Below are 22,446 nucleotides of genomic sequence, written 5' to 3'. Positions count from 1 at the left end.
TGGCATGCCACATTGTCAGGGCAGTCACAGCATTTAGCAGCGTGTGCAGCTGGGAGGTTCTGTGCTACAATACATATTTTAAAAACTAGAGCAGTGGCCCAAGGGGAGGAATCCAGCTAGTGTGGATGTAAGGCAGTTGGCCACAGGCTGACCTTTACATGCTTTGTTGGAGGGTTAAATGCCAGTGGAGCTGCCCCGGGAAACTTGGCAGCCCCTCAGGTGTACACATAGCCCAGTGGGCAGGGAGGACCCTATGGAAGCGTAAGTGAGGGCTGAAGTTGACATCATCTGCATTTGTGCTCAAAGTAAGTGGTAGGAGGTCTGTGGGCTCCATTCTTAGTGATACCAGACTGCTAGAGGGCCTGTGACTGCTTTTCAGGACTACAGCCTTGCTCCTCTGGAGCGTGGAGGGGACCATGAGCACCGTGGACCTGCACTCCGTAGTGTGAGGCCTCAGCCGTGGTGGTGCTCTCTCTGGAGGGGCTGAAACCCTGTGTGTGAGTCGCCCCCCAGATGTGAGGCATGCAGAAAAGGTGGATTTGAGGATTTTAATGCATAGAGGCAGTGGGAAGCTAAGAAATAAAGTTCTAGTTCTAGAAATCTGTGAGGCAGTGATTCGGGTTTAAGGAAGTAATCAGGTCACCTGGAAAATGGCAGCTGTCTCTACCTAGGTTGAAGGGCTTGGCAGCTCTGCCTGGTGTTGTCTGATGGGGCTTGGAGCTGGCTTTTGCCAAGAGTCATCTGCCTGTGTGACCAGCCTTTTGTCTTTGTCAGCTTGGGCCGCTGTAACAAAGGACCATAGATGGTTTGGCCTAAACAATAGGTGTGTGTTTCCCTTCTGGAGGCTGGAAGGCCACAATCAAGTTCCTAGTGAGGGCTCTCTTCCTGACTTGCAGATGGCCTCTTCTTGGCTGTGTCTTCACATGGAGGAGAGAAGGGGAGCTCTGGTCCCTCTTTGTTTTTTTTTTTTTTTAAATAATGGCATGAATCCCATCACAAGGCCTTCACCTCCATGACCTGATCCACACCTAATTACCTCCAAATACTATCACATTGGGGGTTAGGGCTTCAGCATGAATTTAGGGGTGGAGCATAAATTCCGTCCACAGCGCCTTTGGAATGCCTCCTCAGTTCCCAGCTATGTGAAGAGAAACATTCTTGGGTCTTAGAGGAAACTCACAGCAGGGGCACTGCCACCCTATAGGCAAGTATGCTTATGTGTCCCCCTTTTCCCGAGCACCCCATGTGTGCCCAGCCCCAGTGCCAGGTACTGAGCTCATAGGGCTGGGGCAGGTTACATGGCCCCTGCCCACAGGTGTGCAGGGTCAGGGAGCAGGTGGCAAGGAGCCAGCAGGAGCCCAGTGTTGTGAGGGTCAGGGCAGGAAGTGAGTACATGCTGTGCGGGGGCCTTTGTGGTGATCAGGTGGATTTTGCAATCTGATATTTCAGTGTAGTCATGCTTCAAATGGGTCCTGTGGTTTGATCTTTAGTTAGAAAGGAAAAGAGTCTAATTTATCAGAAGGAACTTATGCAGCCACAGAATTGTGCAAGGTGTCACCCAGGTGCCTCCTAGAAATGCCGGGCCACTGAGTGGTAGACGTGTTAGCATCTTGGGATAGGCAAGACTTGAGCAATTTTAAAAGTATCTCCATTTCTCATTACCTTGTAGGTGAGTGGCGTTCTTCAGGTGGTAAGGGTGTGCAGAGAAGGGCCGCTGCTTTTCCCAGAGGCTGCCAAGCTTTGCTTATAGTCTTACTGTACCTTGACTCTAAGGTGATAACTGTTGATGTTAGTGAATTCTAATTTGCCCTCATTGGAAGTGCAGCAAAACTTCTTGTCGTTTGTGACAACTCCCTGAGAGGAGCACTGTGGGAGTGTGCCTGGCTTATTTTATATTCTGCCCTGGTGGAACTAAAATGCCAAGCATCTGTATTGAAATCCTCTGCCCCAGGATTGTAGTCCTTGCTTGCACTGTCTCTTGGAGCAGAAGCCTGCAGGGACTCTGACTGTGGTGGAGTCATTGGTAGGCTGGGTCCAAGAGCTCCCCAGCCTGCCCTCCTTCTGTGACTGAATTGCACCAGACGTGCAAATGTGAGCCTGATGCTCATCTTGGAATTTGATTTTTTTTTTTTTTTTTTTTTTTTTTTTTTTTGGAGACTGGGCCTTACTCTGTCACCCAGGCTGGAGTGCAGTGGCACGATCTCAGCACACTGTAACCTCTGCCTCTCTGGCTCAAGTGATCCTCCCACTTCAGCCTCCTGAGTAGCTGGTGCTACGGATGCATGCCACCACACCTGGCTAATTTTTGTATCTTTTGTAGAGACAAGGTTTCACCATGTTGCCCAGGCTGGTCTCAAACTCCTGAGCTCATGCAATCTGGCCTCCTCGGCCTCCCAAAGTGCTGGCATTATAGGCATGAGCCACTGCGCCCAGCGCTGGGAGAGAATTTTAAAAATTCAGAGGTGTAAGTTCTACCTGAAACTCTTGATATAATTGGTCAAAGTTAGGGATGGGGCATTAGGATTTTTAAAAGCTCAGCAGGTACTAGATTGTGGTGATGGATACATAGCTCCAAAATTTACTACAATTCACTGAATCATTTACTTAAAATGGGTCTATTTTACAGTATGTAAATTGGTCCCTGACAAAGTTGTCAAATGTCAAACCAGCAAAACACTCCCCAAATGACGAATGTGCAGCCAGGGCTTCCATTCCTTTCTTCGTCAGGTATTGTCTGGCATCTTTCTGGCTGTGACTCTGCTAGCCCCTGAGTGCCTCTTGCTCCCGCACCCCTATCCCCATAGGAGAAGGGGCCTGGTTCTGTTGCCCATTTCTTCCCACTCCTCCGTCCTACGGCATCACAGTGTTTAGCACCGGTCAGTGGCCTCACTCCTCATTGTCCCTCTGTGTCCAGACCTCGCCTCTTCCCTTGTCACTAGACTGTCCTCTTGAACCTTTTGCTTCTGTCATGCTGGCCCCTCTGCTTGCAATCCACAGTCGCTTACCATGCCCGCTGGACACATTTCTAAATTCCCTTAGGAAAAGCTGGGTGACAGGAGTTATGACTCTCTACTGAGGTGGCTTGGGCCACTGCCACAGAGTCACACCAGGGAAAGCTGGATTCCAGTGGCCAGCATCAATCTCTCAAAAGAAGGGCCCTTAAGAACAGTTTCTTGTAAATTCTAATCAACAAAATATAAATAATACAGAATAAAATATGTTAGTATTTGCTTTAAGATCAAGTTTAATTATATAGGTAGCCCTTATTTAAAAGTGATCACTATGAACAACTCATTTGCTCTTCACCTGTGTAGGTCACACCTGTCAGATGTGACCAGCGTTGGGTGGTGTGGTCCGAGGCTCTGTTGTCTTCCTCTACCCTCTGCCTTTCCCACACATCGCTCTAAGGAAGGGCAAAATCTGGCCCATTGGAAAGGCAGCTATGTATCAGTGTGGGCATGAGAAGAATAATGGTGAACCTTTCCTAGGATCACCATCATTATATTTTGTTAATATACGTATATATTTTAAAAGCGACATTCTCACTATGTTACCCAAGCTGGTTTGAAACTCCTGACCTCAAGTGATCCTCCTGCCTTAGCCTCCCAAAGTGCTGGGATTGTAGATGTGAGCCACGGCACCCAGTCAAGGGAATATTTTTTAATGTAGGGGCCACTACATAAGACTGCCAGGAAGATAGACTCCCAGGATTGTATTTAGTCACAGAACTTGCTCAATTTCTTTTCTTTTTCTTTTTCTTTTTTTTGAGACAGAGTCTCACTCTGTCGCCCAGGCTGGAGTGCAGTGGCGCGATCTCGGCTCATTGCAAGCTCCGCCCCCCGGGTTCACACCATTCTCCTGCCTCAGCCTCCCGAGTAACTGGGACTACAGGTGCCTGCCACCACGCCCGGCTAATTTTTTGTATTTTTAGTGGAGACGGGGTTTCACCGTGTTAGCCAGGATGGTCTGTATCTCCTGACTTCATGATCTGCTCACCTCGGCCTCCCAAAGTGCTGGGATTACAGGTGTGAGCCACCGCGCCCTGCCGGAACTTGCTCTATTTCTAATCATGGCAAGTGGGTGATGAACTGTTTCTCCTCTTCTCCCCACACTCATCTCCACTGAGGAGATCTGCCCTTTTTCTCAGTGTGAGAAGGCTTGCCCTGGCCAGAACATGTCCTGGCCCTGAGAGGGAGCTACTGTGGGTGGGCCTCTCCCTTTCTCTAGCTCCTCCGCTGTCTTCACCTTTGGTGCCCCTTCCACATACCTGGGCCCTAGAATGAGTGCATTTAATGGGCCACTTGCCTCTATACAGGTGCTTAGTTGTTGCATATAAATAGCTGAGATCAGAGGCCTGCAGGTCTCCTGAACCCCGAGCCTCGGAGTAGAGCCCTCAGCCAGCCTTCTCACTCCTCCTCTCAGTGGTCAGCTTTGCAAGCATTCTGGCCTCCATTGCCCCTTCCCCTTGCTGCCTTTCCCCACTTCATTTCTTTTTTTTTTTTTTTTTTTGAGACAGAGTCTCGCTCTGTCACCCGGGCTGGAGTGCAGTGGCCGGATCTCAGCTCACTGCAAGCTCCGCCTCCCGAGTTTACGCCATTCTCCTGCCTCAGCCTCCCGAGTAGCTGGGACTACAGGCGCCCGCCACCTCGCCCAGCTAGTTTTTTGTATTTTTTAGTAGAAACAGGGTTTCACCGTGTTAGCCAGGATGGTCTCGATCTCCTGACCTCGTGATCCGCCCGTCTCGGCCTCCCAAAGTGCTGGGATTACAGGCTTGAGCCACCGCGCCCGGCCCCCACTTCATCTCTTGAAGGAATTGTTGTGCTGCAGCTATGTTGACCACACATTTGGTTCTTCATTTCATACTCTGGGTTCCATCTCTCTTCCTGCTTTCCTGCTATTTTGAATGCCAGTCAGCAAGGTCTGATCCACTTCCGATGGCCTTTCCCCTTGGAAGCCCTGTGCTGTTTCACTGAATCACCACGTTCCTGATGGCTCTCCTGCTTTTCGGCCTGTTTCTCATCTGTAACTTCCACCGTTCCTTGGCCATTGCTTTCTCCAAGGTTCTTTTTTCTCCCTTTTGTTGACCTTACCCAGTCTCATGATGACAGGTGGCATCACTTTGCAGGTACCCCTCACCTTTGCCCTTTTTGTGCCCGCAGCCTTGTTCTCCTCCTCTTCCTCCCCCTCCCCTACTCCTCCTCTTTGTCTCTAGTGGCTTTCTGGCACTCCCACATCCCAGCTCATCACCCCTGGGTGCCATCTTTGACACCCTCCACCCACTTACGGTTGCCAGAACCTCTCCATTCTGTTTGCTCTGAATTCCCCCAAGCTTTTCTGCCTTTGCCAGGTGCTTGCTGCCCGTCTCTTAGGTCACCTGGCCTGCACTTTGCCCTTTCTAAGGTTGTCCTCTTTAGGCAAAGGTTAGAAACTTCTGTTCAGAAATCTCCAATGGCTCTCTCCATGCTCCTGTTTCTATCTTTCTACTTTGTTTCCCAGTGCTTTCCTGTTGTTTTGGGACCTTTCTTCTGGCCACACTGGATGCTGCCTGGTTTCTGTGCTTTTCCGTGCGCTGTGCTTTCGCACATTGCTAATTTGGCTGCTTGGAATACTCCTCTCTTCCCCTAACTCTGCAGGACTAAATTTTATTAACTTGCCAAAGCCCAACCCAGAAACCTCCTTCCTTAGTCCCCACAGCTGGAGAGAATCTCCCTGGCCTGAAGACCCCAGAGCACACTACTTTCTGTCTGAGGCACAGAGGACTTTGCCAGCTCAGTTATTTCAGAGTGTACCCTTCCCTATGCCCTGCTAAACTGCAGGTTTTTATTTTTAATTAGTTGTTTATTATAAATATTTAAGGTATACAACAAGAAGACCTTTTTTTTTTGAGGTGATCTCACTTTGTTGCCCAGTCTGGAGCACAGTGGGGCGACGATTGCTCATTATAACCTCAAACTCGTGGATTCAAGTGATCTTCCCACCTCAGACTCCTGAGTAGTTGGAACTATAGGCATGCGCCACCATGCCTCACTCTTTGTTTGTTTTTTTTTGTTTTAAGAGGTTAGGAGGTTGTGGAAAAAGGCTAAAAAAAGAAAAAATAGAGAGATCATGGTCTCACTGTGTTGCCCAGGCTGGTCTCAAACTCCTGGCCTGAAGCAATCCTCCTGCCTCGGCCTCCCAAATCACTGGGATTACAGGCATTAGCCACAGTGCCTGGTCCAGTATGCTGCTTGGATAAACATAGTAGGTTGTTTACTACAGTCAATTAATATATTCATCTTCTCATATAGTTTACCTTTTTAAAAATGATAACACCTGAATCTACTCTGTTGGCAAATTTCCAGCATACAAAACAATAATATGAACTATAGTCATCATGCTGTACTTCAGGTCTCTAGACTTATTCATCCTATATAACTTTGTATCCTCCAATTCTGCCCCCTTCCCTGCTCCCATGCCCTAGTCACCACCATTTTCTGTTTCTTCATTTTGACTTTAGAGTCTACATATACGTAAGATCATGTAGTATTTGTCTTTGTATGTCTGGCTTATTTTATATATCATAATGTCTAGATTTACCCATGTTGTTGCAAATGGCAGGATCTCTTTTTAAAGGCTGAACAGTGTTCCAACATATATACAGTGTATACCACAATTTCTTTATCCAGTTGTCAGTGACACTTAGGTTATTTCAGTATTTTGCCTATTGTGAATAATGCTCCAATGAACATGGAAGCGCAGATATTTGTTCGACATACTGATTTTGTTTTCTTTGGGTAGATAACAGAGTGGGATTGCTGGGTGATGTGGTAGTTCTATTTTTAATTTTTTGAGGAACTTCCATACTGTTTTCCATAATGGCTATACCAAGTATACAGTCCTGCTATCAGTATACAAGGGTTCCCTTTTTTCCACCTTCTTGCCAACATTTATCACTCTTTTTGATAGTAGCCATTCTAACAGGTGTGAGGTGATTTCTCATGATTTTGATTTGTATTTCCCTGATGTTCAGTGATGTTGAGCACCTTTGCATATATCTGTTGGCCATTTTTATTTCTTCTTTGGATATGTGTCTATTCATGCTTTTTGCCCGTTTAAAAAATTTTTTTTTTTTTTTGCTATTGAGTTGTGTGATTTACTTATATATTTTAGATATTAATCTCATTGAATATATGATTTGTAAATGTTTTCTCCCAATTCATAGACTACCTTTTCTTCCTTTTTTTTTTGAGACAGGGTCTCACTTTGTCACCCAGAGTGAGTGGTGTAGAATGCAGTGGTGTGATCCCAGCTCACTGCAGCCTTGACCTCCCAGGCTCAGGTGATCTTCCCACTTCATATCTTGAGCAGTTGGGACTATAGGTGTGTGCCACCACGCCCCATTAATTTTTGTATGTTTTATTAAAAAAAAAAAAATTTTGCCGTGTTGCCCAGGTGGGTCTTAAACTCCTGGGCTCAAGCTATCTACCCACCTGACCTCGCAAAGTATTGGGAATACAGGCGTGAGCCACCGTGCCTGGCACATAGGCTACCTTTTTTTGCTGAGTGTTTCCTTTACTGTACAGAAGCTTTTTAGTTTGATGTAATCCCACTTGCTTATTTCTGATTTTGTTCCCTGAGCTTTTGGTGTGATATCAAAAAAATCATTGCCAAGGCCCATGTCAAGGAACTTATTCCCTATCTTTTCTTCTAGGAGTTATATACTGTCAGGTCTTACATTTAAGTCTTTAATTCATTTTGAGTTGATTTTTTGTGTATGGTATAAGATAAGGAGCCAGTTTTATTCCCTTGCATGTGAATATCCACTTTTCCCAACACCATTTATTCAAGGAGCTATCCTTTCCCCGTGGTGTTTTCTTGGTACCTGTGTCGTAAATTAGTTGACTTGCATATGCTTAGGTTTACTTCTGGACTCTCTTTTCTGTTCTGTGTGTCTGTTTCTATGCCAGTACTGTGCTGTTTTGATTTCTATAGCTTGAAATCAGAAAGTATGATGCTTACAACTTTGTTCTTTCTCAAGTTGCTTTGGTTTTTCAGGGTGTTTTGTGATTCCAGACAAATTTTAGAATTTTTTTTTTAATTTCTGTGAAAAATGCCATTGGAATTTTGATAGGGATTGCATTGAATCTGTAGATTGCTTTAGGTAGTACGGACATTTCAACAATATTAATTCTTCCAATATATGAACATGGTGTATCTTTCCATATATTTATTTGTGTCTTCTTTAATGTCTTTCATTAATGTTTTACAGTTTTCAGTATACAGATCTTTTATCTCCTTAAATTTATTCCTAAGCGTTTTATTCTAAAGTGTGTGTGTGTCTGTGTGTGTGTGCGGGTGGGGGGTCTTTAGGGCTTTCTGCATATAGGATCATGTCACCTGAAATTGGGATAATTTTCTTTCTTTCTAGTTTGAATGCCTTTTATTTCTTTTTCTTGTCTGATTGCTCTGATTTAGACTTCTAGTACTGTGTTGAATAGAAGTGGTGAGCAGGATTGTGGTGGGGGTTTGCAGTTTTGTCCTGCAGAGGGGTGCTGGGCTTGAACACCAAATGAGTGGCCGGTAGAAGAGGGACTGCGATGTCTGAGGCCCTTGGGCAGAGGACTGGGGCCAAGAAATGCAGCTATGAGGGGGTAACTAGAAGATAGCATTGGGAACAGACATAGACACAAGGTGCATGTAGATCAGATTTTGAGAGGACTCGTTCCAGTGCTTGGAACCACTTTTAAAAACACTGTAGTAACTGGCTACCTGTAGGTCATTTCTGTGTTAATTTAAAATGTTTTTCTTTTATATTAAAGTGAATATTCAAGGACTTTTGACTGAATTTGTTGGCCTTCTGCAGGTCACTTTGTATATTGAAAGCAACTAAATGGCTTAAAGTTTAAACTTTAGGTTTTATTCAGTTCATTCAGTTTATTTTTTTTTCTTCAGTGTTCTAGAGGAAATTGCCAATTTCGAACTGGTGATTTTATGTGGAGTAATCGACTAATATTAATAATAATAATTTCTTTGTTTCTACAGAGGTTGCAGAACTTGAAGCTAATTTACCTTGTAAGTATAGCATCCCCAAACGCTAAGTACTGTGAATTAATTGCATGAAGAAAACTTTTTATGTCTTAATAACCTTGTATAGTAAAAAGCCTATTCTTCATGTATGTTAGGAATGAATTTTAATTTTCTGTGAAAAGGTAGGATTTTTTCAAATATCTAATAAGAACAAGGTAGGCCAGGCATGGTGGCTCACGCTGCTAATATCAGCACTTTGGGAGGTAGAGGCAGCTGGATCACTTGAGGTCAGGAGTTCGAGAACAGCCTGGCCAACATGGTGAAACCCTGTCTCTACTAAAGATACAGAAATTAGCTGAGCATGGTGGTACATGCCTGTAGTCCCAGCTACTCGGGAGGCTGAGGCACTAGAGTCACTTGAACCCAAGAGGCGGAGGTTGCAGTGAGCCAAGATTGCGCCATTGCACTCCAGCCTGGGTGACAGAACGAGACTCTGTCTTTAAAAAAAAAAAAAAAAAAAGAGCAAGGTTCTGCCATCTTTTTGAGTGCTTTGTATCTCTCCTTAGCATAGCAGAAGTGTATTTGTTTAGGTTTTTGCCTCTTATGCATTCTGTCCCACATCCACTTTGAGTGAAAAAGTGTATAAATCAATAACAGTTCCATTTTTGTTAGGGATGATACCAGTTTTTTGGCAAAGTGCTCATTTGTAACTCGTCTGCATGTTTGAGGGGTGGCTGCACTGCCTTGCGGTCAGTGGATGTCCATATTGCTTGATTGTTTCTGCCCCAGACACACAGGGTCAGCATGCAGTCTTTACTCATGAGCACAGTACATTTGGAAAGCCCATTTATCAGGCAGTTCACTTTTGTAATATATGTCATATTTTATTTTTCTCCCTATCATTAATCTTCTTCCAAACCCTTGATTATTTCAGAAGATCATTAAAGCCTGAAAGATTTGATCATTTTAGTATTTTTTGAATTACAACTTTTTATCATCATACTTCCTTTAAAATTCTGAGGCTGAGGATGTCTGTGGATGATGGTGAAGCATTTTATAAGTGGGTCTGCTGGTTTGGGTGAGTGCTAGAGAGAACTTACAAGTGAATGTGGAGGTATCTCTGACATGGGGCAGGGCAGAGCCCATTCCAGTCTCCATCTGAAGTTGGAAAGATAATGGTGGGTTGCAACCTCTACATGGTTGTGAAATCAGTTTGAGAGGGTAAGTATGTAATGTTTCTTAAAAAATTATTATTATTTTCAAGACAGAGTCTCACTCGGTTACCAAGGCTGGAGTCTGCTTTCTAGGTTCAAGCAATTCTTGTGCCTCAGCCTCCCGAGTAGCTGGGACCACAGGCACGCACCACCATGCCAGGCTAATTTTTGTATTTTTAGCACAGATGGGTTTTTGCCATGTTGGGCAGGCTGGTCTCAAACTCCTGGGCTCAAGTGATCTGCCTGCCTCGGCCTCCCAAAGTGCTGGGATTACAGGCCTGAGCCACCGCGCCCAGACAAAATATTATTTTCAACATGGAACTTACGGGTAGGTATAGTGAGTTGTGGTATAAAATATGTTTCTTACTATGGATCTCAGTTGAAAGTGTTTTGAAAGACATTGGATTGCTTGACCTCAAAGTTTGAATATGAGGCAATATCTTGAGATTCTGTTAAAAGGTTATCTTTCTGGCTGGGTGCAGTGGCTCACGCCTGTATTCCTAGCACTTTGAGAGGCTAAAGCGAGTGGATCATTTGAGGTCAGGAGTTTGAAACCAGGTTGGCTAACATGATGAAACCCTGTGTCTACTAAAAGTACAAATTTAGCTGGTCGTGGTGGTGTGCACCTGTAATCCCAGCTGCTTGGGAGGCTGAGGCAAGAGAATTGCTTGAACCCAGGAGGTGGAGGTTGCAGTGAGCTGAGATTGCGCCACTGCACTCCAGCCTGGGCAGTGGAGTGAGACTGTCTCAAAAAAACAAAACAAAACAGAACAAAACAAAACAACCACAAAACACAAAAAGGTTATCTTTGTACCCACTGAAATATTTACAGATGAAGCGGTTTGCTTTAAAATGCTACAGGAAGACAAACAAGTAACTGTGTGGGGGCAGGATAGACAAGCAAGACTGGCAGAATGTTGAAGCTGGGGGATGGGTTCATTATACTCTTCTCTTTTATTAGGACATTTTCCTCATAAAAATAAAATAACTCCTCTGCTTTCCACTCCCATCTTATCTTCCCACAGACCCCCAGCTTGAGCCTGTATGTGTATGTAAACTTTTTGTTTTGTTTTTTTATAGACAGGATCTCTCTTTGTTGCCCAAGTTGGAGTACAATGGCATGAGTGTGGCTCACTGCAGCCTCAACCTCCTGGGCTCAAGTGATCTTCCCACCTCAGCCTCCTGAGCAGCTGAGACATCAGACCTCAAGTGCATGCTACCACACCTAGCTAATTTTTTAAAATTATTATTATTTTTTTTGTAGAGATGGAGTCTCCTGTGTTGCCCAGGCTGATCTCAAACTCCTGGGCTCAAGTGATCCTTCCACCTTGGCCTCCCAAAGTGCTGAGATTACAGGCGCGAGCCACTGTGCATGGCCAACACATGCAGACATTTAATCAAAATCACAGAAAAGGTCTCACTTATAAATGGTTCATTCATCCTTGTATGTATCTTACAGAGATTGTTGATTTTTAACCCATAGAGTATACTTTAAAAACCAGAAAATTTTATGACTGGCTTTCAAATCAGGATTGTAACTGCATACCTTAGGTTTGAAAGAACCATGGCACATCTTCCTAGCCCTGTGGCTTTGGTGTCAGATAAAAAGCCAGCATGTATCCTGCCTCTTCTTTCGTTCTTTCTCCCTACCTTCTCTCCTAATCAAAGAAGGGGGAAATTATATCATTTTAAAAGCCATGCTTTCCAAAAGTATGTCTCATTATTCTAAAGAGAAAAACAAGAAGCCACCAATGCATAACCCTTTACTATCTGTTTAATTATCTTTCTAACATATTTACAAAGGCTAACAAAATAACTTGCCTTGTATTAGTGCCACTTAGTAACTATTCATAACTAGTTTAGAGCTCTGTTATGTGCAATTTTGTAGAGGTTTCTCTGCAAAAAGATTTAAAATGTTTCTTCCAGATAGACTGAAATATTATTAGAGGCTCAGATAGTGCATGCCTACATGTAGATAAAAAGCTTAGTTCTAGTGAATTGAACTAGAACAAAAACCTGTTAACATTTTTTTTTTTAGAACTTAACCTTTCTTTTCTTTCTTTTTTTTTGAGATGGAGTCTTTCTCTGTCACCCAGGCTGGAATGCAGTGGTGCGGTCTCGGCTCACTGCGACCTCCACTTCCTGAATTCAAGTGACTCTCCTGCCTCAGCCTCCTGAGTAGCTGGGATTACAGATGCCTGCTACCACGCCTAGCCAATTTTTGTATTTTTAGTGGAGATAGGGTTTTGCCAGAATTACAGGCATGAGCCACTGCACCTGGCATAGTTTTATTGCTTTTTAATCCACTTTGGTAATTTCTTTTTTTTTTTTTTTTTTTGAGACAGAGTCACGCTCTTTCACCCAGGCTGGAGTGAAGTGGCGCAGTCTCGGCTCACTGCAACCTCTGTCCCCCAGGTTCAAGCAGTTCTCCCACCTCAGCCTCCTGAGTAACTGGGATTACAGGCATGCGCCATCACACCTGGCTAATTTTTTGTATTTTTAGTAGAGAGGGGGTTTTTACCATGTTGTCCAGGCTGGGCTTGAACTCCTAACCTCAGGTGATCCAACTGCCTTGGCCTCCCAAAGTGCTAGGATTACAGGCATGAGCCATCGCGCCTGGCCGATAATTTCTTTATTCTTGGTGGGCCAGCTTTTTCGGAGCTATTGATTTTCTCATCTGTCTATTAAAACAAAGGAGAATGCTAGATATTAAAAACAAATACATGATGCCAACTTCAGTTAATCGTTGAAACATGACTAACATGATTAACATCCCAAGTCATAATCATATGTTTTTGTTACTTAGAACTCACTAGAAGGATGGCATTTATCTTTGCAAGTTAAGATTAGTAAGAATAAAGCCCATTTTAAGTATTTCACACATAGTTCTAAATGTGTAATTTTGGGGAAAGTCTTGAACTCTTTGGCTCCAGTTTCTTTATTTCTAAAGTAAGGACTGTGACATTGCCATCTCTAAGACTGCTTTTGTCTTTTCTTTTCTTTTTTTTTTTTTTTTGAGACGGAATCTTGCTCGTTGCCCAGGCTAGAGTGCAGTGGCGTGATCTCAGCTCACTGCAGGCTCTGCTGCCAAGTTCACGCCATTCTCCTGCCTCGGCCTCCCGAGTAGCTGGGACTACAGGCGCCCACCACTACGCCTGGCTAATTTTTTATGTTTTTAGTAGAGACGGGGTTTCACCGTGTTAGTTAACCGGAATAGTCTCGATCTCTCGTGATCCGCCTGCCTCGGCCTTCCAAAGTGCTGGGATTACAGGCATGAGCCACCGCGCCTGGCCTGCTTCTTGCTTTTCTGGGCAGTTTTCACTCTGGAAAGGAAACCCCACTAACAGTCCTGTGTTATTTGTTGTTTGTATGTACAGGTGTCCCATGTCTTAACATGTTCATTACGTACTGAAAGGAAATGAGGCATGCAGTAGGAGAAGGAGTCATGAACTAGTTATTAATGTAGGAATTAACCTTGCTTCTGTTGATAACCTGTATGATCTTGGGCTACTCACCAAACCTCTCTGGACCTTCTACTTATGTCTCCTAGTTGAGGACATTGGACTAGATCGTCTCTAAGGTCACCTCTGATAGAAATTTGAATTGTCCTGTTTTCGATAAAAATTTTTATCATTGTCAAACTAAACAAATGCTTTTGGTGGAACTTGTAAGAAAACTTTAAAAAACTTTTAAAAAGTCTTCTAAAAAAACTTGAAAAACTTAAAAAGACAAAATATCCTAGTAAACTCTGGGTGGGAGCTAACTCCTGGGCAGCACTCTTTTTTTTTTTAAGATGGAGTCTCGCTTTGTTGCCCAGGCTGGAGTGCAGTGGCACAATCTCAGCTCATGGCAACCTCCGCCTCCCAGGTTCAGGCAATTCTCCTGCCTCAGCCTCCCAAGTAGCTGGGACTACAGGCACCTACCACCTTGCCCGGCTAATTTTTGTATTTTTAGTAGAGACGGGGTTTCACCTTGTTGGCCAGGCTGGTCTCGAACTACTGACCTCATGAACCGCCCACCTTGGCCTCCCAAAGTTCTGGGATTACAGGCGTGAGCCACCGCGTCTGGCTAGCACTCTTCTTTTTAACTTCCATTTGCCATGGTGACTATGAATGTCTGTGGTGCTAGGAGAACGGAGTAGAAATTTGACCTGGGTTCTTTCCTGGTTTTTCCATGTTTAGTTCACCACCAGTGGTGAACTGAGAAGTTTAGCATAGGCCTGGTGTGCTGGCCCACACCTGTAATCCTAGCACTTTCAGAGGCCAAGGTGAGTGGATCGCTTGAGCAAGGGAGTTCGAGACTAGCCTGGGTAACATGGCGAAAACCTGTCTCTACAAAAGATACAAAAATTAGCCAGGTGTGGTGGTGTGCACCTGTAGTCCCTGCTACTCAGGAGGCTGAGGTGGGAGGATCACCTGAGCCTTGGAGGCAAAGGTTGCGGTGAGCTGGAATCGTGCCACTGTCCTCCAGCCCAGGCAACAGAGTGAGACCCTGTCTAAAAAAAAGTTGAGCATAGTATTTTCTGATTTTATAGATGTAGAAAATTTCTATATATATTCCTTCCAGATTCCTTGGGTATTTTTTCCATGGGTAATTAGCCATGTGCTATTCGTTTGAATGAGACGGGTGGGATGCAATCAACTTCCCTGGCCTGCACCAGCAGCCAGTAGCCCCTCTCCCAGGGGAACATTTTGTCATGATTTAGGCCTCTTGTGACTTGGACCAGTGGGCACAGAACATTGGCATCTGGGTCAGTAGAGCATTATTTTACCAACAAAGCAAGCTGCTTTACCACTTAGGTAGTAAAGGTATTTTTTAAAAAGACAAAATATCATGGTAAACTCTAGCTGGGTGGGAGCTAAGTCCTAGGCGCACTCTTCTTTTTTTTTTTTTTGAGACGGGGTTTCGCTCTTGTTGCCCAAGCTGGAGTGCAATGGCGCAATCTCGGCTCACTGCAACCTCCGTCTCCCCCATTCAAGTGGTTCTCCTGCCTCAGCCTCCCGAGTAGCTGGGATTACAGGCTTATGCCACTACACCCAGCCAGCACCCTTCTTTATAAAGAACTTCCATTTACCATGGTGACTGAATGTCTGTGGTGCCAGGGGAACAGAGTTGACCCGGGCTCTTTCGTGTTTAGTTAGCCTTTGCCTGCATATATTAATCTCCCTGAGATATGGTTTCTTCTTGTCAAAGTACAGTAGCATAATTCTTTTGAAATAAATGGTTTAGTGACCACTTAAAGATTGAAGGAAAACATCTCTATTTGGGATTAACTAGTATAAAGACTAAGGAGAAAAACACATGACAAAAACCACTGGTTTGCAGTTTTAGTGTATTGGCACCGTTATTATCAGACAAATAGGGAGGGAGATCTACCAGCTTTCCGTAAACCATACGGATCCCTCTAGCACCGCTAACTTTACGTGTGTTCAAAAGTTAGCCTCATCATATGGACTGTTGCTCACTGCCAGGCCTTCCTGATGTGTTGTTTCTTTTACAGGTACGTGTAAAGTGCATTTTCCTGATCCAAACAAGCTTCATTGTTTTCAGCTAACAGTAACCCCAGGTAACATTCTTACATACTTAAGTATTAAAGTTATTTCAAACAGCAAATTATAAAGGCTGCCCAAACCTGTATTCTTTGCCTTCGTTTGTCCTCTAGCTTTTAAAAAATTAACACATGAATAACAGTTTCATATGAAGATACGATATATACTTCGTAGTGAATGAAATACAGCATAGTAAAGTGAATTGAGGCATTCAGTGTACACTCTCGATGATGTATCAATGTAACTAAAGTTAATGACAGCTGAAGCAGTTGGTGTATAGTGAAGAGTGTGGGCTTTGAAGTCGTAAGTGGGTTCCAATCCTTTTCCCCCACATAGGAATAGTGTGACCTTGGTTAAGTTGCTTGACCTTTTAGCCACAGCCTGCCTATCTACAAAGTGGGGTCAAATAGGACCTATCTCATAGGACAGTTGTGAGGATTAAACAGATAGTGTGGGTAAAGCACTTAAGCCCAGGGTCTGGCACACAGAAGCAGATTACCAGCTGACCTCGGAAAGACTGATAAGTGTCTAATCCCTAAGCTGCCCCAGCATGGCAACATATTTCTTCTTGGTTAAAGTAGACAGCAAGAGGAGGACTTGTATATTTTCTAGTTACAATGCAGCTCCAAGAGCTGCAGATTCCCACACTGCACAACCCACTGGTGTTTGTGTTGGACAGTGAGTAGCAACCAGTCAATGCTGCTGTGGGGAATTAACAAGAGGGAAGGATGTTTGGTGGTGGAAATATAGGGTATTATTTTATTTGGGGTATGGACAGGTAGTGAGAAACAGAATTATTAGTTACTAGTTAATTAAAATGTGGAAAAGAATACAGGATTTTGGTAGGTGGCAATGAACCCACTAATAAGTCCTGGCCTTGTCTCTCTATAGGTAGGATGGGCTTTTTTCTGTGGAAGATGTTTGATAATAATAGCGCAAGAAATCCTGGTTTCAAAATACACCTGAAAACTTTAAAAAATTCCATTTTATCTATGTGATGGTTCTACAAGGGGCTCTGCAAGTGTGAATCAATCTGATATTGATTCTTCTAAGATAAGGAGAGTACTTGGGTATAGTAGTTAATACTAGAGCATCATCATTATATATATATTTTTTTCTTTTCTTTCTTGTTTTTCCTGTTAGCCGTACTTTATGCCAAATAGAACACCATCATTAGAAAGCGGAGTGTTCCACGTGCCTGACATCTATAGATAAATGTAGTGAAGGACTTTAAACTGTGAAATGATGAAAACTCTCACGATCCTTTGGCTGCCTTCCTAAAACACATTGCATATTGTGTTGTTTTTGACGAGAGGTATTGAGCACACTCTAATGCTTTCTTGGTGACTCAAGGTCACTGTTATGGACATCATTTACTATTCTGTTAAGTAATGTAGAGTATTCTCAGAAATTATTGTAGTGATTAAGATTGGTTCTCTGTTTACTAATTTCAGACTTGTGTGTTAATAGTAAAATATTTTCTTTCATCTGCCTTTCTAGGGCATTTTCAATGGCTATCAGGGATTCTGTGGCTCTGCCCATCCCAAGCATGGGCTTTGTGGTCCTTGGCCACTCAAAGATGTTTGTTGATTTTTCCAGGCTCTTTACTGTCACATGATTGGGTTTCTGGCAAGTCTAACTGCTGGATAAATGTTTCTTCCCCGCCTCTCCTCCACCTTTTTTTCTTTTTTTTTTTTCTGAGACAGAGTCTCACTCTGCCACCCAGGCTGGAGTGCCGTGGCGCGATCTCAGCTCACTGCAACCTTCACCTTCTAGGTTCAAGTGATTCTCCTGCCTCAGCCTCCCAAGTATTTTACAGGCATGCGCCACCAGGCCCAGCTAATTTTTGTATTTTTAGTAAAGATGGAATTTCACTCTTGGCCAGACTGGTCTCAAACTCCTAACCTCAGGTGATCTGTCTTCCTCAGCTTCTCAAAGTGTTGGGATTACAGGTGTGAGCCACTGCGCCCAGCCCCCTTATTTTTTAACTGAAATTTTTTACTGAATCACATTAATGTTGTGATTATTGAGATTATATATATGATAGCATCTTTGATGTTGGTCTTACAATTGTCCTTGAAAATGGAGCATAATTGTTAGTTTTTCTATTCACTGTTGGATCAGATTAAAAAGTAACTTGTGGCTGGGCACGGTGGCTCATGCCTGTAATTCCAGCACTTTGGGAGGCTCAGGTGGGTGGATCACTTGAGGTCAGGAGTTCGAGACCAGCCTGGCCAATATGGTGAAACCTCGTTTCTACTAAACATACAAAAAAATTAGCCCAGCATGGTGATCGCGCATGCCTGTGATCCCAGCTACTCAGGAAGCTGAGATAGGAGAATCGCTTGAACCCAGGAGGTGGAGGTTACAGTGAGCTGAGATCGGCCCAGTGCACTCTAGCCTGGGCGACAGAGCTGTCTCAAAAAAAAAAAATAACAAATAAAAAGTAACTTGTATCTTGGTACCTGTAAATACTTAATGCCTGAACATTCATATTTTTAATAAGTGTACTTCAGGGACATTAACATTGAGCTGTGCACAGCATGCTTTTTAGATACTGTGTATATGCCCTATTTTGTGATGTCTGTGAATTCGAAAGCTGTGGTGATGCCTGCTCTTCAATTATTAAGAGAAGTGTAGCCAAGACATGCCAACCCTAAAAACTTGCCATATATCATGGTTTTTAAAAAATTTTTTGGAATCATGCTCCTCTTCATATTGAAAACACATTATAGTGATATGTCCAAGTTGTGAAGTTTTAACAGTATATGAAATAAAAATTTTGAAATGAACTTATTTGTAGCCAGTAATCCTGGGGCTAGGGCTGAAAACTCACTAATATCTATGATCTGGGGGTTAGAATGGTCAAGAGTGGAAGAATTGTATCTGCATTTTCAGCTCACACCTCTTTATCTGGCTCCTGTTCACACTTGCTAACATTTTCATAGTTTTGTTTGTTTTTGGAATGGTTGCTCATGCTTGGGAATAAATACACTCTTTAGAGACAAACATGGAAATGTAATGTGGTGATGGGGAAAAGAAAGGGACCGAATTTAGAAAAACAGTGTCCATATCATCTCACAAAACAAGAAAAAGTAGTAATAAGTGAAGTGAAACAAAACAAAAACTTAGAAGATAGCCTGAAATATCCCATGGAGTCTTCTGTGAAGTTAGTGGGACAGTTTGAAAAACTGGACCTGTTCAGTGAGTGGCCTGGCTGACATGTTGATGGAGGTCACCTTAGCTTGCCTTGCTGTGAGGGTGGTGATGGTTTTAGGCTGAAGGGAACATGGGTTTAAATAACAATGACAATTTTTTAAATTTAAATTTAAATTTTTTTTTTTTTGAGAGGGAGTCTCACTCTGTTGCCCAGGCTGGAGTGCAGCGGTGCTATCTCGGCTCACTGCAAGCTCTGCCTCCTGGGTTCATGCCATTCTCCTGCCTCAGCCTCCTGAGTAACTGGGATGACAGGCGCCCGCCACCACGCCTGGCTAATTTTTTGTATTTTTAGTAGAGACAGGGTTTCACCATGTTAACCAGGATGGTCTCGATCTCCTGACCTTGTGATCCGCCCACCTCGGCCTCCCAAAGCACTGGGATTATAGATGTGAGCCACCACGCCCAGCCTTAAATTTAAATTTTTAAAATCAGTTCTACTGAAGTATAAAAGTATAAACAATAAAATGTACTAATTTGAAATGTATAGCTTACATTTGGAAAATGTATACACATATGTAACCATAACCCCAATAAATATGAAAAGCATTTCCATCATTCCCAAAGTTTCCTTTTTCCTCTTTGTAGCCAGTTCCTTGCCCCCCACACCACCATCCAAAATTACTTGCTGATTTTTGTTTCCATAGATTAGTTTTGCTTGTTCTTGAATTTTTTATATTTAAATGGAATGCTATATATGTACTCTTTGTCTCTGACTTCTTTCACTTAACATAGTTTTAAATTTACACGTGTGAATCAGTTTATTCCCCTTTTATGGAATTTTAATGAATATGCCATAATTTATCTTCCTAGTGATAGACATTTGAGTAGTTTCTAGTTTTTGGCTAATATTAGTAAACCAAAAGCAATGAAGTTTGACTGCTGTGAGCTTTTGTTTTACAAGCTTTTCGTGTTCTTAGTTTTCCTTTCTCTTTAATTTTACCTAAGAGTGGAATTTCTGAGTCATAGGAAAGATAACATGTTTAACTTTTTAAGAAACTTTCCACTGTGGTTGTGCCATACCGTGACCAGCACTGTATGAGAAGTTTCCGTTGTTCTACATATATATCAACATTTGGGTGTGAAGTGGTATGTCATTGGGGTTTTTATTTGCATTTCCCAGTGACAGATGATGTAGAGTATCTTTTCATGTATTTACCGGCCATTTATACATCATCCTTTCTGAAGTGCCCCAGTCTTTTGCCCTAAAAACACTTTTTATTTTATGCTGTGGTCTGAATACAAGTCCTTTGTCAGATGCACAAGCTGTGAATATTTTCTCCCATTCATTCTCCCATTTTCTCCCATTTCTGCTCATTTTTTAAAATGCTGTCTTTTGTTGAGGAGTAATTTTTTTTTTTTTTTTAGACAGAGTCTTGCTCTGTCACCCAGGCTGGAGTGCAGTGGTGCAACTTCACCTGACTGAAACCTCTGCCTCCTGGATTCTAATGATTCTCATGCCTCAGCCTCCTGAGTAGCTGGGGTTACAGGTGTGCACCACCACACCCAGCTAATTTTTGTAATTTTAGTAGAGACAGGGTTTTGCTCTGTTGGCCAGGATGGTCTCAAACTCTTGGCCTCAAGTAATTCATCCACTCTGGCCCCCAAAGTGCTGAGATTACTGGCGTGAGCCACCACATCTGGCTGAAATTTTCATTTTTATGATGTGCAGTTTATCAATTTTTAAAATAGTTTGTGCCTTTTATGTCCTGTCCAAGAAATTTTTGCTTACCCGAAGCTTATAAATATATGCTCCTATGTTTTTTTCCTAGAAGCTTTATGATTGTAGGTTTTATGTTAAGGTCCATCATCCATCTTGAGTTGATTTTTGTATATGGAGTAAGACAGAGGTTGAGATTTACTTTATCTATATAGATATCCAACTGTTTCAATGAAAGGACTTTCCTTTCTTCATTGAATTACCTTGATACCTTGATACCTTGTCCAAAAAGCATTGACTGTATATGTGTACCTCTGCTTTTTGGACTTGATTCTGTTCCATTGATCAGTGTTTACCCTTAGGCCCGTACCACACTGTTTTAATTGTTGTAGCTTTATATAGTACTTATTTGGAAATTCATAGTGTAAGTATTTTGATGTTATTCTTTTTTTTTTTGAGATGGACTCTTGCTCTGTCACCTAGGCTGTAGTACAGGGGCGCGATCTCAGCTCACTGCAACCTCCACCTCCCAGGTTCAAGCAATTCTCCTGCCTCAGCCTCCCGAGTAGCTGGGATTACAGGCACACACCACTTTACCCAGCTAATTTTTGTATTTTTAGCAGAAACAGGTTTCACCATGTTGGCCAGACTGGTCTCAATCTCCTGACCTTGTGATCCACCCACTTTGGCCTCCCAAAGTGCTGGGATTGCAAGTGTGAGCCACTGTGCCCAGCCCAGAATATTCTTACTAGTCTACTAATATCTGTAAGACTTATATTGATGTCTCGTTTTTCATTACTGATACAATAATTTGTGGCTTCTCATTTTTCTTCATCATGTTAGCTAAAGGTTTATGCAGTTGATTTTTGCAAAGAACTGACTTTTTTCTCAATTGTTTGCCCATTTCATTTATTTCTACTCTTTGTTATTTCCTTCCTAATGCTTTGGTTTTACTTTACTTTTTCTAGCTTCTTAAAGTAGAACCTAGATCATTGGTGTGTATATATCTATTTTAGTGTTTTTAAAAGTAATGTTGATTGAGATATAAGTTACATTCTTTTATTTAGTGTAATGTTTTTGAGTTTCACCGATGTTGTTAATCAGTATTCTGTATTTTGTATCGATGAGTTGTATTCTGTTGTATGGACGCATACCATTTTATTTACCCGTTCACCAGTGGATGAACCTTTGTGTTGTTTCCACTTTGGGGCTATTATTATACGTGAAGCTGTTAAAGTATGTGCAGGTCCTCATTTGCCAGTGTGTTTTTATTTCTTCTGGATAAATACAAAGCAGTTGAATTACTGGGCCATGTGGTAAGAGTAAGTTTAACTTTATAAAACCACCACCATTAAGTTTTGCAAAGTTTTGCATTCCTACTAGCAATGAATGAGAATTCCAGTTACTCTATATTCCTACCAACAACTGGTATTGTCGTTCTTTTCAATTTTAGCCATTCTAGTAGGTGTATATCTCATTATAATTTTAACTTGCATTTCCCTAATAACCAGTGATGGTGATCTTATTGTTTGCTTGTTCGCTATCTGTGTATCTTCTTTGTTCAAGCGAGTCTTCAAATATTTTGCCCACTTAAAAATATGATTGTCTTTTTTATTTTTCAAGATCGGGTTTCACTCTCGTTGCCCAGGCTGGAGTGCAGTGATGCAATCTCAGCTCACTGCAACCTCTGCCTCCTGGTTCAAGTGATTCTCCTGCCTCAGCCTCCTGAGTAGCTGGGATTACAGGCATGTGCCACCATGCCTGGCTAATTTTGTATTTTTAGTAGAGACGGGGTTTCACC

At 42.7% G+C, this 22,446-nt stretch overlaps 1 protein-coding gene across 2 annotated transcripts in view; it reads left to right on the top strand.

The window, feature by feature from the left end:
* The window catches only part of UBE2F (ubiquitin-conjugating enzyme E2F (putative)), a 75,751-nt gene that overhangs the window by 11,509 nt on the left and 41,796 nt on the right, over positions 1-22,446 (top strand). The window contains exons 3-4 of one of the 2 annotated variants that reach the window (XM_011929592.1): positions 9,022-9,051; positions 15,721-15,786. The exons of the other annotated variant lie outside the window; for it this stretch is intronic. Coding sequence (XP_011784982.1) covers positions 9,022-9,051; positions 15,721-15,786 — 96 coding nt within the window. The remainder of the gene's footprint in view (positions 1-9,021; positions 9,052-15,720; positions 15,787-22,446) is intronic. 2 annotated transcript variants of the gene reach the window in all.

This window comes from Colobus angolensis, unplaced genomic scaffold, assembly GCF_000951035.1.
Source record: "Colobus angolensis palliatus isolate OR3802 unplaced genomic scaffold, Cang.pa_1.0 Scaffold82, whole genome shotgun sequence".
Taxonomy (NCBI): Eukaryota; Metazoa; Chordata; class Mammalia; order Primates; family Cercopithecidae; genus Colobus; species Colobus angolensis.
Note: the sequence above shows the minus strand (reverse complement) of the source record. Positions and strands in the feature narration are given on the sequence as shown.